Source organism: Corvus moneduloides, chromosome 3, assembly GCF_009650955.1.
Source record: "Corvus moneduloides isolate bCorMon1 chromosome 3, bCorMon1.pri, whole genome shotgun sequence".
Taxonomy (NCBI): domain Eukaryota; kingdom Metazoa; phylum Chordata; class Aves; order Passeriformes; family Corvidae; genus Corvus; species Corvus moneduloides.
This window is the reverse complement of record NC_045478.1, coordinates 93401839-93417732: the sequence shown is the minus strand read 5'-3', so window position 1 is coordinate 93417732 and position 15894 is coordinate 93401839. Positions and strand designations below refer to the sequence as shown.

At 42.6% G+C, this 15894-nt stretch overlaps 1 protein-coding gene and 1 long non-coding RNA gene across 5 annotated transcripts in view; one reads left to right on the top strand and one right to left on the bottom strand.

Annotated features, from left to right (window-relative positions):
- The first annotated feature begins 7011 nt into the window (after nucleotides 1–7011).
- On the top strand, nucleotides 7012–14970 carry LOC116441167. Its single transcript, XR_004238928.1, has 2 exons — nucleotides 7012–7383; nucleotides 14499–14970. It is a non-coding gene; the product is annotated as an uncharacterized LOC116441167 (long non-coding RNA).
- Nucleotides 8730–15894, bottom strand: part of PLB1 (phospholipase B1) — a 93230-nt gene continuing 86065 nt past the window's right edge. For 3 of the 4 annotated variants that reach the window (XM_032102771.1, XM_032102770.1, XM_032102772.1), the window contains 4 exons: nucleotides 14626–14730; nucleotides 13427–13522; nucleotides 9867–9941; nucleotides 8730–9400 (listed from right to left, as the gene is read on the bottom strand). In XM_032102771.1, coding sequence (XP_031958662.1) covers nucleotides 9179–9400; nucleotides 9867–9941; nucleotides 13427–13522; nucleotides 14626–14730 — 498 coding nt within the window. In that variant the 3' untranslated portion in view covers nucleotides 8730–9178. Of the gene's footprint in view, nucleotides 9401–9866; nucleotides 9942–13426; nucleotides 13523–14625; nucleotides 14731–15894 lie in introns of those variants that run through there. The other variant, XM_032102773.1, reaches the window with a different exon arrangement.

The following is a 15894-nucleotide window of genomic DNA, read 5'->3' as shown; positions in this document are numbered from 1 at the left end:
TGATGCACCTAGATTGAGCCTACAGGATTTTAAGTCTCCAGAGCTCTCCATCTAGCAGCTTGTGAAAACATTCTGAATTTACTACCCTTTTATCCAGCAAAGAAAATAAATCTTCCTTGCCATAAATGCTAATGTTGGTGCACTGAGAAATCCAAAGGGAGGCTGCAGAGGGAGAGAGAAACATTCCCCATGCAATGATTAAAGTGCCAGTTCATGAAAGCTGACGTCAGCGAGTGCTTTCAGGGTGGCAGAGCGTTTTGCATTTATCCTTTCCTTGTTTGTGCTCCATCTGGATGGGCTCCAGTGGAAAAAAAAAAAGAGGGAAAAGGACAAGCTAATGCCTTTCTAATACACTTCTGAATTCCTTCGGTTTCACACAGGGAGCAGGCTCTGAAACATCTAACTTCTGCTTGCCCAGTTCAGTGAGATAAAAGAAACCGAAGGCAGCTGGAGCTTGGGCCAAACTAAATCATAATTAGATTATCATAGCAAACAGTCAGCTGGGGCAGCTCAAAGGAAGACCAAAGGAGGGCACATGGGTAAATAACATCTTCTTAGGATTTGATAACTTGCAGGGACAACCCTGTTTCCCATCAAGAAGATTCACCTCAACCCACAACTGTTTAATATAAAGTTATGATGTTTCAAAACTCAAAAAAGCTACAGGTTTCTGCCAAAAATGGTCTGGTGGGAAGACACCCAAAAGCAGTTCCCCAACTCCATGGTTGGGGTAGAGGATAAGCACAGACAGTACCAGGCTTCCTATTGAAGCAGATTCCCCTTCCCCAGGATTGAGCAGCACAGGGAATGCCACAAACTCCCTCTTTCCATGACTTTTATTTATTTCTAAGCTGCGGTTGGAGTCAGTGGGAAAGGCTAACCAATCACTGTGGTCACACACATGCTCCAACTGCTCCAACAATTACACTGCAGGGTTTCTTGCTGGAGATGGCTACTGATAATTTGGTTTTACAACTACAAACTGGTACTGTCATGCAGCAGGGATGGTGATTGCGCACAAGAGTGGTTTTGATCTGTGGTCACTCTCTTAGCTAGCAAAATTACTTGGTAGAGACAGCTCATGTTGATCAATACTGGAGTTAGTTTGGCAGTGAAATGGCCCTTAAACACTGAAATAACAGCTTTGCATTTACTGGAACTATTCAAAAGAAACAACTTTTCCTCCTCCTCAGACATGATGATGATTTAGTGTTAGTTCCCATTTCAAAAGTCAGGATGGCAGTATAAACAAATCAAAAGGTTCCAAATCAGCAGTATTTTTCAACTATATGCTTTCAACTGGAAAATAAGTCAAAAGGCAAACATCCTGCATTGTTAAATATTCTGAAACTAAAGAGCCTTTGAAATAACATTCTGAAATGAAAACTTTCACTTTAGGTCCACTTTTCTCCATCATTTTTCTTTCATCAAATAAAAAATGACAGACCAACAGCACAATAAAAAATTTCCACTTCATGAACCTAATTCCTTCTCAATAGCATCCACTTTTTTCTGTTCTGAAGGACATACCACCACCATGTAAACAGATCTGAGATCGGATCCCTGAAAATCCTGACCCTTCCTGCTCTACTCAGTGTCCAAGGATCCCTTCAGAGCTTAGTGCAACCTGCAGCCTTGCACCTTGCAGGCTGGAGGTGGAACCCAGTCAGCTAATTACTGGGTGTGGAATGCAAGCGGGAGCACGATGGGAGGGCAGTGAACTTCCCGGTCGTCTCCATTCCCCACCCCGCCATCCTGTCGGCCCGGGCTGCCACCACAGCGCTGCCAAGCGCTCAGTGTCTCTGCGTGTAAATGGAGCATGGGGCGGACCCGATCCTCAGTGGAGTTCGCTGCTCCCCACCCCTCTCTCCCCCCTGGAACAAGCTGCCAATATTTTGCCGTATTTGCATTCAATCTAAGGCGAAAAACAGGCGTTAAGCTGGCAGAGCCACCAGTTGCTCCGTGTTAGTGATTGAGTGATAAATTGTGCAGTGGTTACACAACTGGGCTGTGTCTGTGGAGCCAGGACTGCTGGGTTTAATCTCCTGCTCAGTCACTGACTCACCACGTAGCCTGGAGAACATCATTTCACCTCTGCACATAAATTTCATCATCTTTAGTTGGGGGGTAATAAGGCTATCCCACAGGAATGTTAGGACACACAAATTACCCTCATAAATATTTGTGAAATTCTCTAGATGATGCTTCGGCAAATGCATTAAGTTTTTTGTTGTTGAATAAGCAACAGCCAGAGGAATGTCCTAATTGTCAGGCTGGCTTATTTACTCACCTTGTACCAGAGATTTCTGGTAGCTCTGGCAAAAGGGTATCTCAGGTAGGGGAAAGGGTGAAGAGATTGTTTGGCTACTGCAGTAGGAGCAGCAGCAGGAAAAGGTCAGCTCCCGCCACAAAAACAAGTACGTGATAGATAAATGTTATGTCAAAGGCTAAGTGGCATTGGTGGCATTTTCAGCTCAGATGCACAAGCAGCTTATGCAGATGACACAGTGATGCAATACGTGTGTCTAATCCTGTTAAAAATGTTCCACAAAGTCCCACGTCATTTCTCCAGAGTACACGCTGAACTCTGGGTTTAGACTTTCAAAGCAGTTAGATACCTGAAGTTCTGCTTTTGTGCCTTCCCGGAGGTGTTATTTTTGTTGCCTACAGTGAGCATCTCACTGTCTGTCCTCCACCTGAGGCTGTCTGGGAAGCACAGCCTGGGTGTGTCAGCGCCTCTGATCCCCAGAGGGTCTGGGATGAATACTCAGGGACACTATATGATTCATACAGTCACTCACTTTGGCTGTGGGATGTTTAGTAGCTGCTGCAACCCAGGCCCTAGAGGCTGTACTTGCAGACAGGCAAGGTTTCTGAGGGTTCCAAAGTCTATGTTGAAGTAATATAAGATGGTTGCTGAGACAGCTAAGGAGAGAGAGAACCTAGAAACTTTCAGAAGATGCAACCTTGATTTTTGTTGTCTAATCTATCCCAGCTGTGTCCTCCCCACTTACTCCGAACTCCTGTGTTTTACTTTGGTCTGAAAGCTGATTCAGAGGATACCTGTGGGCAACCTGTGGGTAAATCCTACCTGTGTAGGTAAATCCCTCATGGGTGGAGAGCTGCTGAACCAGGCAATTCCCGTGTCTTTAACCAGTGCAAGAACACAGAAAGTACCTTCTGCCTCATCCACCCACTGTGAAGCCCTTACACAAGGCCCAGCTTCCCTGCCGTTGTTAAATTGAGCCACTGCTGAGCAACCCTGGCTGCTGTTTCATGTTGGGGATTATCTCCTATCACTGCCTAAGCCCATTGGGGCCCTCAGGTGGTGCTTTGTGTCACCTAAGCAACACAAATGGTAGCTAAAGGGTTTTCCTCCATGGCTAGTTTTTAACACCAAAAGGAATTTTTATAAAATCTTTGATGGTTATGATAGAGATACTTTGAAGGTATCACGCCCCTTTTCTTCATAGCCAGAATAATTTTACACCAGTGAGAAAGCACTCTTAGATGTTTGGAAGCAGCTGGTTTCTCCAGCTGAAATAACTCACTCCAGGGTCAGCAGCAGGAATTCCTGACTGCCTTTCATGGAACCATGTCCCTGCAGCACCCCTAGTCCAAAGGGACTATTAAATCCTTCTTGTAGGGAAGAAGAAGGCCTGGAAACTACAAACACTCTACAACAGAAACACATTCATGGATCCCATACTTCATCCAACAGAGGACATTAGCACATTTCCATACCCAGCTTCTACCAATCCTGCTGAAGGCCTGCAATTAGGGAAAACCCACACAGTTCAGCAAACAACATTTTCTCAGTGAACTTAATGTAGTTATGACTTCATCATGAGTGACAGTTTCATAGGTCACAGAAATGGAAAGACATAAGGAAACTTCCTGTAGCCCGTGAGTAGTTCCAGCCACCCCTTAAATAAGCTCACCTGTGTTTAATTTGATTTATTTTCTAAAACTGCTCAAGCCCTGTGCTTTTCTGTCTTTTCCCTTGGGGTACTGTTGTCTCCAGTGGTCAAAACCAGAACAATTTTTCATTTGTGCTGTAATGGTCATCAAAAGCAGCTAAAGTTAATAATTTTCAAAATGAGTAGGAGAAATCTACCATTCTCAGAAAGACAGTGAAACATCTGATGTCCACCAAAGTTAAGTGGTGGCAAGGACAGGTAAATGGAAGATACTCAGCATGTGATAAGCTAAAATGTGCCAGACTTTCTTTCTCCTTCTTCCACCTCCCCCTTTTTAGATACAGACTCCTGGACTCCTGCTAGAGATGCTTCTCAGGCCCTGATTGAGCAAACTGGGTCCTTGGAACAGAATTAGTTTTAACACAATAGTTCACAGGAGCATGCTTCCCTGTTGTGCTCAAGGATCCATGATATCCAGAAAACTTGTTTTATTTAATTAATATATGAACTACTTTATGGATAGAATTTTTGTCCTACTGGTCCCAAAATCCCAGATACCTTCCTTCTAAAAAAAAAAAAAAAGGTGGGGGGAGGGCAGGAAGAGCAAGCATTGCAAACCTATGATCCTCCAATAGCAATTCTTTAAATACTCTGGGGAGCATGAATCACAAAAATGAAGAGTTGTAAAAATCCAGAGCTTTTCCTTTCTTTAGGTGGGGTGGTTTCAGCTCAACAGTTTAGCTAAATATCCCTCAAAGTAACAAAATTCTTGCCCAGATGTCCCAGGCTATCACATACTGCCTAGCCGTTAAAATGACATCATTTGTCATTAGCACATCTCACCACCTAGAAGGTGGTGGGAGGAAACATTTAGCAGTCTCCAAAGCCACGCAAAATTCTCTGCAGTTGTTTTTTCTGAACTTTCCCGCTCTTCCCTAAGTTCACTGAGCACCTAAACTGGACTTCGAGGCAAACTGACCCTAGACCTTTCAAAGCAGGATGCAGGCACTGTACCATGATGAAAGGAATGTCCCTCAGCAGTAACAAAGAAGGCCAGAATTTAAACTCCAGAACTGCTGAAGCTGCAGGCAAATGTTTGTCAACACTTGTCAGGCTTCATCTCTTCCCTGTTTGAAGAACAGATTATTTCTCAAGACCAGGGAACACTGTAACATTTACTCCCAATGTCCTTCTTGACAACCTGAGCTGTTGGCTAGTAGCCACAAAGGTCCTTTGGACAGTGGCCACTCATGCAGGCTGAGCTGTGGCTCTTCTCCAGAGGGAGCATTCATAAAGGCTGTTTTCTCAAGGTGTTAGACAATCACTTCATACAGAAGAGGTGCTTTTCAGTGGTGGGCAAGACCACCATTGGTCAAAGCAAAATTCTTGGTTAAAATGGCAACCAATTCATTTTTCCATACGGAGTTGAAGTTCCTTCTAAGCCTCTCTTCTTTTGTGCTTCAGTAGGCAATCTGTCTATTCTGCATCCACTGAGGCAAAATGCCATAAGGGCATTTGAAACCAAGGGCATGTCATTACAGAAAAAAAAAGAGGGATGGACAACTGACAGGTAAGATTACTGCCTGATTTAATGTGATACTGAATGCAAAGTATCCAGACCTAATCAGTTGTCATTCATTCCAGATTAATGTTACCTCTGCTTAATAAGCATGGAGGGAATGTTCAGCAGTAACATCTTCACGGAAATAATTTTGCTCCTGGAACAGCTGCAAACTGCACAATTCTTGAGTTATTTTTTTTAATGCCGGTGCAGTTCATCACATACTTTAGTCTACAGAAGAAAGATGCCAGAAGATACTTCCATAGACTAAATAAGAAACCTGCCAGTTCCTGCTCCAGCTCCTGCATTCAAGCTACACCAAAACTACAGAAAGTAGGGGAAATCTCCTGTTGCATTAGCAGAACAGAGCCAATATAACTTAAGCTTGATGGTTTCCCAAAAGCATCAGTAATGGCAGCATTCCTTACAGGGCTAAATGCCACAGGGAAGTGCACTCCAAAGCAGAATCACCCAGGCTCCTGCACAAGAATTATTTCCACTCTAGAATCCTTCAGGATTCTAAGAACCATGCTAAGAACCATCTTTCCTCTCACTTCCCAACTGGCTGCACGTCTTAAAATTTAGAACAGAGTTTATCATCCTAAGTAAGAAAAGGGGATGTTTAGTTATTCTAGCAGGTGGCACAAACATGAAACCCAAGAAGTGCTTGTACCCATCTCTAGGCAGGACAAGCCTGATGTGAGAGGCTGCAGCATTTTGTGACTCTAATTCATGCTCCAGGACTCCCATGCCACTTCCTGCATGCACACATGATTTGGAAAGGTAAATCAGCGCTGAACTACTGTTCTTGAGTTTCTTTGAGATACCTAGTACTGATGAAAGGCTCTGTAGAGAACTATTACCTTTTTACTTCTTCCCAAAACAAGAGTTGTATGAGCAGTGGCTATCAAAGTTCCCAGTAGGGAAGACGATCCACAAGAACAGCATTTAGGGATGAGAAGAGATAGTAGCCTTCGGATACTTGCTCTGGTTCCTCACATGAGCTTACGTTTCCCAATGTGTCTGAGGTGTAGGTGCTACGGAATAGACTGAAATCTTGTCCCTTGGTTGGAGGCCATGTTTCCTTCCGTTTCCCAAGCTAAATAAATATCAGGTAGATGCTTAATGACCCACAGTGAAGACAGGGACAGGAAGAGCATCGCGTGCTGCACTGGAACAAGATGCAAGTGCTTCTGTTTTACATTCTAAATATATCCCCATTTTGTGCTGCCTGTAGAGGTCACAGACACATATCTGTGGGTAAGACGCAGGTAAATAAAAGTCCTACTGTTAATAGCCCTACCTTTGAGAGCAGAAGAGCTGAGAGCAACTACAGCCTCTGAATCCTGACTATGTAACTTGTACTCTGCCCAGCTCTTTTTACCTTAGCAAGGACAATGACAGGAGTGAAATGAGGAGTCTGAACAGCTTCTGCGTGCATAATAGTAAATTTAGGAAACCCAGAACACTTTCTTCTTGGAAACATTATAATTTTCTACTCATTTGCATTTCTGGAGTGGAAATGTAGTACACAACACAAAAAACTGCACCAGTGCAAATCTCACTTTGGCTTCAATAAAATTAAAATGTAAAGTATTTAACATAGAAAAAAAGAAATATTGGGAAACAAGATCATGTGGAACATGTGAACTATCTTTTGTACTAATAGATCATATGAATTGGCCTGCAGGTTTAAAACAAGGAAAATCCAATTTCCAAAAAGGATGATCTCTCAACTCCTGATCAGAATTTTTAAAGAAAACCAAACCAAACCAACCAAATCAAAAAGTGAAAAACAACTTTGCAAGCTCTTCTACAGATAATAGCTGTGGAGTGTCCAGCCTGGGAGACCTGAACTCAACAGAGGTCCTATAAGAAGGGTTAAGCCAAGGTGGCTTGCAGGTACCACATTTTTGTTTAGACCCCCTTACTACATGCTAGTGAGGAAATTCCTTCATCACAGGAAGGGTCATTCTGGAACCAGCTCCCAGAGACAGGAGGGCAGGAGGATACAGGACTGTCCCTGGGCTATTTAGCCCTGGAGGAGAAGTGACAGGTATGGCCCAGCTCCACATCCAATCCCAGATGGGAGGAGCCTGGAGTCCGAGGGGGTACAGAGCCTGCAGTTATTCTGATGCCTTAGCTTTTAACTTTTATATTTCTCAAATCCTGTACTGCTCTAGTGTGTAACTCTGAAGCTTCATACAGCCTGTTAGCTGCTGTTCTCTCATGCTGGTTAGACATGACAAACCCTCTCTGGGCCTCAACTCAAGGACACCGTGTTGTCCCCAGCCCCAAAATGCGTAAACTAAAGCCAGGGGTGGGGGGGGGAGGGCAAACTTGGGGTAATTACATCATTAACTGAAATTATAATTGGAGAATTAACCCTGGTATGCAAATGAACCAAACTTAAAAAACTGTGAAGAACCTGTGACCCAGGGTCCATCTTGGGTGTGGTCTTTTGACTGCCCAGGCTGTACCTTTGAAGGCCCTTCAAATAAATACCTCCTTTTATTCTCTTAATCTTTAGCCTCTCTTTTCAGGCAGCCACTTCCAGGCATCAATTCTGTCAGGAATGCCATGTGGATCCAAGTTCCTCAGAAGCTAGCTTAAAGATGTTTCCATGGCATTGTGCTTGCCCATGTAGAATCACCTTAGCACCTTCAAAGCGATGGTCTTGCTGGAATCTAACATGTGAAATTGCAGCTGCTCTTTAGCTCACTTACACCTTACTATTGTGGAATACCAGGTTGCAATCACGGACTTGTCTCTAACATTTTAAATACAGGTTTATAAGAGAAAAGGACAGGTGCACAATTAAGAAGCCAAGATGTGTGAACAGGTGTTCTTGCTTTGTGCAATCGACATCCTGAGCAATATTCATGAAACAGAGAACTGGACCCCAGAATGAAAAAGCTTTTAACCCTTTGTCCTGGTTTCAGCTAGGATAGAGTTAGAATTTTTCATAATAGCTGGTTCCGTGCTGTGTTTAGGATTTAGTACAAGAATAATGTTGATAACAAATCAATATTTTAGTTGTTGCTAAGTAGTGCTTGCTCTAAACCAAGGACTTTCCAGTTTCCTGCGCTCTGACAGCACAAGAAGCTGGGAGAGAACATGGCCAGGATAGCTGACCTGAGCGGGCCAAAGGGATATTCCATGCCATAAAGTATCATGCTTACTATATAGACGGGGGGAAGACATCCAGGAGGGGCTGATTACTCACCAAGGATAGGCTGGGCATCAGACAGCAGGTGATGAGCAATTTTATTGTGCAGTACTTGTTTTTCTTGAGTTTTATTCCTCTCTCTTTTTTGTTACTTCCCATTTCATTACAATTATTACATTTTACTTTATTTCAGTTATTAAAACTGTTCCTATCTCAACCCATGGGATTTACCTTTTTCCAGTTCTCCTCCTCATCCCACTGAAGGGTACTGAGGGGGATTGAGTGAGCAGGTGTGTGGTACTCAGTTGCCAGCTGATGTGAAACCACAGCCAACTTTGAACTTCATCCTCCACCCGACTGGTGTGCAGAAGATAACTCTACAGTACATTACTGATCAATGTTATTTGGCCCAAAAATCCCTGGGCAACCAAGAAGCTTCATTCATATCCAACAGGTTTTTTATTCTGCTGCTCTCTGTGTCAAGCCAGAGAGCACCCTCGTCAGAGAAAGATGTTTGCTCCACTTGTGTTACAGAGGGGTTGTTTTAAGGTTGTTTTCTGTGTCAGCCTTACGTTGGCGCTTCTTGGTTCTTCTTCGTGACACAACCCAGCCAAGTAAAGAACCCACCAGGACCCCAGCTACTGCAGTCACAATGACAGCCCAGTAGGGGACTGAAGATTCTGTTTTCTCCAAGTTGAGATCTGAATTTCCAAATCCACTATTTCTTCGCGTGGAGAGAAAAGGTTTCTCCTACAAAGGGAGAGCAAAGGCTTTATTGACCACAGACCACTCAATGTGGGCAGTATTACAACAATAGGCTACTGCCCATTCTTTAGACAATCTGCTCTTTTTGCCTTCTCTCTGTCTTAGCCCAAACATTCTCCTGCTCTATTTCCTGAAAATTCTGAGAACACATAATAGAAGCCACCTCATAATCAGGAGTGGTGGCATCTCTTCCCAATTTCCTTGCTGCAAATAACCAAATGGAAATACATAGACTCATTAGAACTGGCTTTCATGAGAGGCTTTACACTCCAGTGAGGATAAAGTTTTTTGTCTTAAATCTTAAGTAGATTTCCCTGTCTGTAACAAAACAAGAGTATATTTTAGCTGTTTGTAGCCCTCACAAAGATACTCTTTTAAAGAGCTTTACAAGTGTGAAGAAAGGAGAAGAATAGAGATAATCAATGGAGGGAGCACCTTGACCTTTACTTACAGGGTTTGGACACCTGAGTTTTGATCTGTCATGGGTAAAGTTGTTGTAAGTCTGCTTTTCACCAACTGGCTCCAGCTGAAGAAGAAAAAGCAATGTTAAACATAATGATGAATTTTTTATTCTCAGACTCTCTTGACTCAGTTACACCTTCTTATCCAATCTTGTGGTGCTTGCAGTAACGAAGAAGTGTGGTAGAAGGAGCACAGGAAAGTTTGCAAACATTTTAACAGTCATGAACTGAAGACATTGACAATCTAACGTACTGGCTGCAGACTAACTCCCTCAGAAGCAAGGAATAGGATAACTCTTTATTCCTTTTGCGTTGCTCTGAATACAACATATTTTAAATGTTCCGCTAAAGTGAAGTAGTTCACTATTACACCCAGTTCTGCCATTACTCATCTCAACTGGCAGTATAAACCACAAAGGATAAAACCCACATGACAGATGTTAGACATATGACTTAGCACATTACTTAAAGAAAGATGCCTAGGTGTCATGGTGATGGGAGTTGCTTCAGAAATGACAGAGATACCGAGAGAGGATGGGACAGCGCCAACCTTTGCAGTCTTCACTCAGACAAGAAATTCCCTGGGAGTTTTAGCTGAGGCTGGGTTCACAATCTTGCAAGAAGTGAGTTAAACAGAGCCTTTTATACTATCAGTTGTCAGCTAAGTTGCAATAGCTGACCACAGGCTCACCCCGAGCCCATTTCCAACTCAACATAAAATATGCCCAGGCTAATAGCAGGCAGTTGTGCTTGGCTAGGAGTGCACATACCACCGGTTGCCATAGTTAAGCTAACGAGTAGAGGCTTGCTCAGTCATGTTAATCGAAGTGTTTACAGCAGTTGTATGGACATGCCTGAAGTAATGACTTCAAGATTGGTCCACAGAGAACTGCAAAGTTGTCATCCAGCACCTCTGGGAATACAGCACAGAGGACAGCTGTTGCTTCTGCTGTTGTCCATAAAAGCATTTACTGTCCTCAAGAGATTAAAGTGTCAGCTGTATGCTGAAAAGAAACAATACAGCAACAAGCCCAACACAACAGGGAAAAAACTAATTCCATCCGTAAGATTCTCATATGGAAACACAGGGAATATTTTCTCTCTTTAGTTCATTTTTAATAAAAAATTTTTAAAAATAGAAAGAAGCTAGCAGAGACTGTAAAATAAAAAGATATGAACCACAGAAAAATATAACTAGGGAAGAGAAGAAAGCTAGCAAGTGAAGAGAAGATGAGAAGCAAAACAGGATGCCAAGTTTTGCTGATTGTTGTAGGGTCCTGATGGACTCTTTTATGACTCCTAATCACTTGGCCCACCCACCAGCTAATGCAGTGAAGACTGAATTTGGTCATTTTTTTGTACCTTAAAGGGAACAACAGTTATTTGTATGATGCATGGCTCAGATCTTGCAGCATTCTGCCTGCAGGGCAACTGGTTATTTGTAGAAAATTGTAATTCTTCCCATGCCAGGGCACTTGGTAAGGATTCTGGCACAGAGCCCAGACAAAAGATGATAAAATATAAAATTCTGTAACCATACTTGCTTACTTCATCTCTATGCAATCTGTTCTTCAGGAGCATTAGCTTCTGAGCTTTGAAGATGACAGTATCCTCAAGTCCATGAGCATAGAGGACAAGTTCTGGAAGAAACCCACAGCTCCTCTAGAGCATGTGGCAAGCATGGAGGCAGAACACAAGCCAAACACTCTGTCCATGTGTCTCTTCATCTTGGCCAAAGACCTGACAAGGTGGGTTTGGGACCAGTGGAAACCCCTTAAGACGCCAGAATCTTCTGACTTGAGAGAGCAGGAGCACACTTTGTTTTGCACGAAGCAAAAAGGGCAAAGAACATTACGGCAAAGGAGAGACTCCGTAAGCCATCCCAAACCCTGCATACCCACACAGTGGCCAGGCACAGTCTGGCCCTTGATGTGCACTGACAAGAATCCGTGTCATTTGGCCACAAGCCTGCAGCCTGCCGAGCTTTTCAGGGAACAGGGAAACAATACCGCCTTACAGTAAGCTTGCACAGCCTTGCCGTACAAGGACTGCGAGGGAAAAGCAGGGATGTGCCACAAGAACGAGATTTAAATAGTAAACAGTAACATCTTCAGTTGGTGTAGACCGACAGATCTCTATGGGAGGGAATAGCTGTGCTTTGCATCAGTAAGAACCCCATCCCTGCCACCTCAGTAGAAAGCTTTGTGTCAATATCCTTATACGCGTAGGAAATGAATGACAGTCTGGACAGAAAAAAACACTGGTGGCATAGGAAAAAAGACTGATGGTGATTCAGGAATGAGTAATGGCCAGTAGGAATACCACATGGCAACAGAAACCCAATTTAAGACCTCCATATGCCCAGGTACTGCCTCTTTTTTTTTTTTCTTGAAACCCTCAGCCATGCTCAATTTGAATTTTTCTACATTTTCCTGGAGTTTCTGGCCCACCATTAGCCCTGTTTAAACTAAGAAGCAGAGCGAAGTGTACCAGCCTGCTGTCACCTGGAGTCCCAGACAGGGAAGCCTGCTGGAACACAGGCAGATTTGCTGTGCATGCACAAATCAATTACTCTGAGCATGTGTGTACATTGTACATTCTATAACCCTGGACCTGCAGCTCATATGCCATACTGGGCAGCTGCACAGATTCCTGCCCTGAGTTTTCCAGTCCTTCTGCTCAAGCTCATTCTGGGGTATCCTATAAGTTTCTTGTCTTGCTCAAACTTTTACTCGGATGGAAAAGAAATTCCCCTCCATTTATGCTTGTTTCTTGTACAAACAGGAACGCAGGAGTTCTGCTAGCACAATGTGTTTGGGTACTGGTGTTTACAAGACAAGGGGAGGAAATGTTGCTGTGGTATGAAAATGCCATAGTCTTCCTTCCAACATGGGGAAACATTTCTGAAAGCAACTGTGACCTTGGAGTTATCAAGTCTAGCATGTGCCTCTTACACCTTCTTCCAACACTATTTGAAAGCTATCATCTCCCCCAAAATGACAGATGGAATGTGATTACAAGCATCATACGTTTAATTTCAGCCCCCCATTACTTTTAGTGACTCTACTAAAACTGCCTCAGATACAAGAGTGGGTGGTACAACATGTCCACACTATTAATGGCAGCAAAAATTCAGTCACATATACATTTTCCTAATAAAATACCTAATAGAATACACAGAAGAAGGGCAAGCTTATTGAATAGACATTTTCAGCAAACCTACAGAACTGAATGTTTAACTGTTCAGACTGGCTTTTTGTTTTAATGCAAGTTATTTACCAAATCAGAAAGGAATTTTTCATTATATTAAGACTCTCAGGACTTCCCATTTTGAAAGAGCAAAGGCTTACACTGTTTCATGCAACATGATCACTTTGGATTACGTTCCTAAGCAATGCAGAGCGAGAAGAATCTCAGAGTTGAGCTACCCCCTCTTGTTAGGATATCAGTTTTATGTCTTGCTTACTCTTTTGTTTCAGACACCTTTCTCATGATCTTTTGTAGATACTGCTACCACAAACACATAGGGATCTAAGTTGTAACCCCTTACCATATTATTCCAGAGAGCCATGGCCATCTCAGCATAACCTCTTACACTGAAATGAAAGCAGTCTGCAGCAAAGAAACTCATATCTGGCTTGCTGGTCTGCAATAAAAGCAAAAATGTATTTCTCATCAGATTTCAATCTCTGAGATCGGACATACTATATCTAATAGTGTACTGTACTTGGTATACCCACTTCACAATTTTGGTATCTTCCTAAAGGCAATATGCTCATGTTTTCACACTTAGGTAAAAAATAAACTCAGGTACTCCTAACTATGGGCTGATTACTGCACCTTGAGACCTTCTGTGTAATGTGGCCTGCTCAACTTCACATAGAAATTTTCGTAACAAAATTAAACCTGTCATTAAGCTAACAGTCACAGCTATTATATGGACACTGCCATTGACCCACATTCCATGTTGTACAGAAGTGATAGAAAACTGCTTATTATTGCTTTTTAAACTTCTGTGACTCAGACTTACAATCTTTCAGGTGTTGAAATGTCTGCTGAATTTCAGATAACAATAAAAATGGTGGGCTTATCCAGCTGTGGCAAATGTCTCTCTTAGGGGGAATTTGCCTCATCACTACCTGTATAGTGACTGTTGTTTGATCTTCTGGCTGCCAGAAAAAAAAAATGCGGATGGTACATAAAAAGGATCAGTACTATGCAAAACTGGGTTGTTTTGACCAGGATTCATGCTGGATATTTGTATCCCAAACTACACAGCATACATAATGCTAAGGCTTGAGAAAAGAAGGAGAATCAGTGTTTGGTTTCAAAGGCTGCTTCCTGTTTCTAGGCTTGGATGAGTCACAGATTCAAGTGCTGCTCTCCATTTGAAGAAAACCTGAACAAATTCCGTAACCTAAATCGGGAAACTGTGGTGAATGCTAACCAACCGCCTCAACAGGGGAAGCAACATGCAGTTTAGAGGAAGTTAGAGGGTGCCTCGTTTATGGGTGCACACTATGAATGTTTCCTAAAGCCATTTTGATTCACAGGCAGCACTGTGAATCCTCTTGCCTTCTTGTGAGGCTTCCTGTCTTCTCCTCTCTCACTCTTACCCACAGATTCCACGCTGCGCCACTAGACCGTGCAGAGAGAAGAAAACACAATCCTTTGTGGCATGGATCTTATTGGCTTAAGAGAAATCAAGATACTGGCCCTTGCATAATGGGAAAGCAAAAGAGGACTCACGCTATCCAGGGGCAACAAGGTGTTCCGGAAAAATGGTTGCATGACCACTGCAAAGTCCTCCCGCTGTTCGTACCGACCGCTGTTGATCAGCTGCAGTGCTTCAGCCTGGATGCGGTGGAAGTAGTGAGAACAGAAGACTTACTCACAAGGCTCATCTAACATTTGTCAGCTATCAGAAACATGCAGTTTACACATCTTTCAGTGTAGGAAGCCGTAAATAGTTAGTGTAAATCCAGCTAAATGTTATAAAGCAGTCAAGAAAACAGCTGAGAAAATAATTTGGTTCGTGAAGAGATTTTCATGAGGAAAATGCCCAGAAGCTGGGTTAATTCAAAGAAAAAAAAAGACATAAAAGATATAGATTGCTTAATTTAAAAAAAAAGGAAAAAAAATAGAAAAAAAAGTAGTTCAAACCTTACTGATAGAAACCAAAGCTGCACAATTGCAATGAGATTAAAACTTACAGAAAATTTAAAAAGAGGAATAAGGCTAACATTTTTAGAAGTGACAAATGAGTCCAGAATGCCAACTTGAGGCTGAAGTGCACTTGATTTTTCAGAAAGGTGTGCTTGAATTAAAATAAAACTTAAACATTGAAAAATTACCTGCCACTTTCAAAAATTATGGTCACAGACATTCATACAAATAAAAAACCCCATCTCATTGTAACTTGCCATCTCATGGCTACAAATGCTAATGCTCCCAGTGGTATCTCAAAACATTCCTAATCCATCTTCCTTAGTTAAGAAAAATGACCCCTCTAGTAGGCTTATACAAGCATTTTCCAGGGTGAATTTCTTGAGCTTTGTCAGAGTCGTTGGACAACAGCCACTGCCAGAGCCAGAATGGAGAACATAATGTGATCTGATACAGTGATTCCTGTATTCATAAGAACATCGATGGAAAAAGCTTCTGCTCCAGTGGCTATTTATAGCTTCTGTTAATTTTGAGTGAATCTTACGCCTGAGGCTATGAAAAGTTACTCTCAGATATTAACCTGGCCCATGGTTGGTTTACTTAATTTTTTCTGCTAAGCTGTTTCACGAAACAGCTGATGCAAGGTCATTTGTCACTCTTGCAGTGACATGTTAATTCATGTGAGCTACTCACTGGGCTCATAACAGACAAACACATATCAACAAAGCAGTCATCATTACTAACTCCTTTTCGGCTGTTGAAACAGCAGTTGGAAACAGAGCTGGTCTCCATCTGCATCCAGCTCAGAACCGAGGTCAAATCGTAAGGCAACATGGAAAGACTTGCACTGCT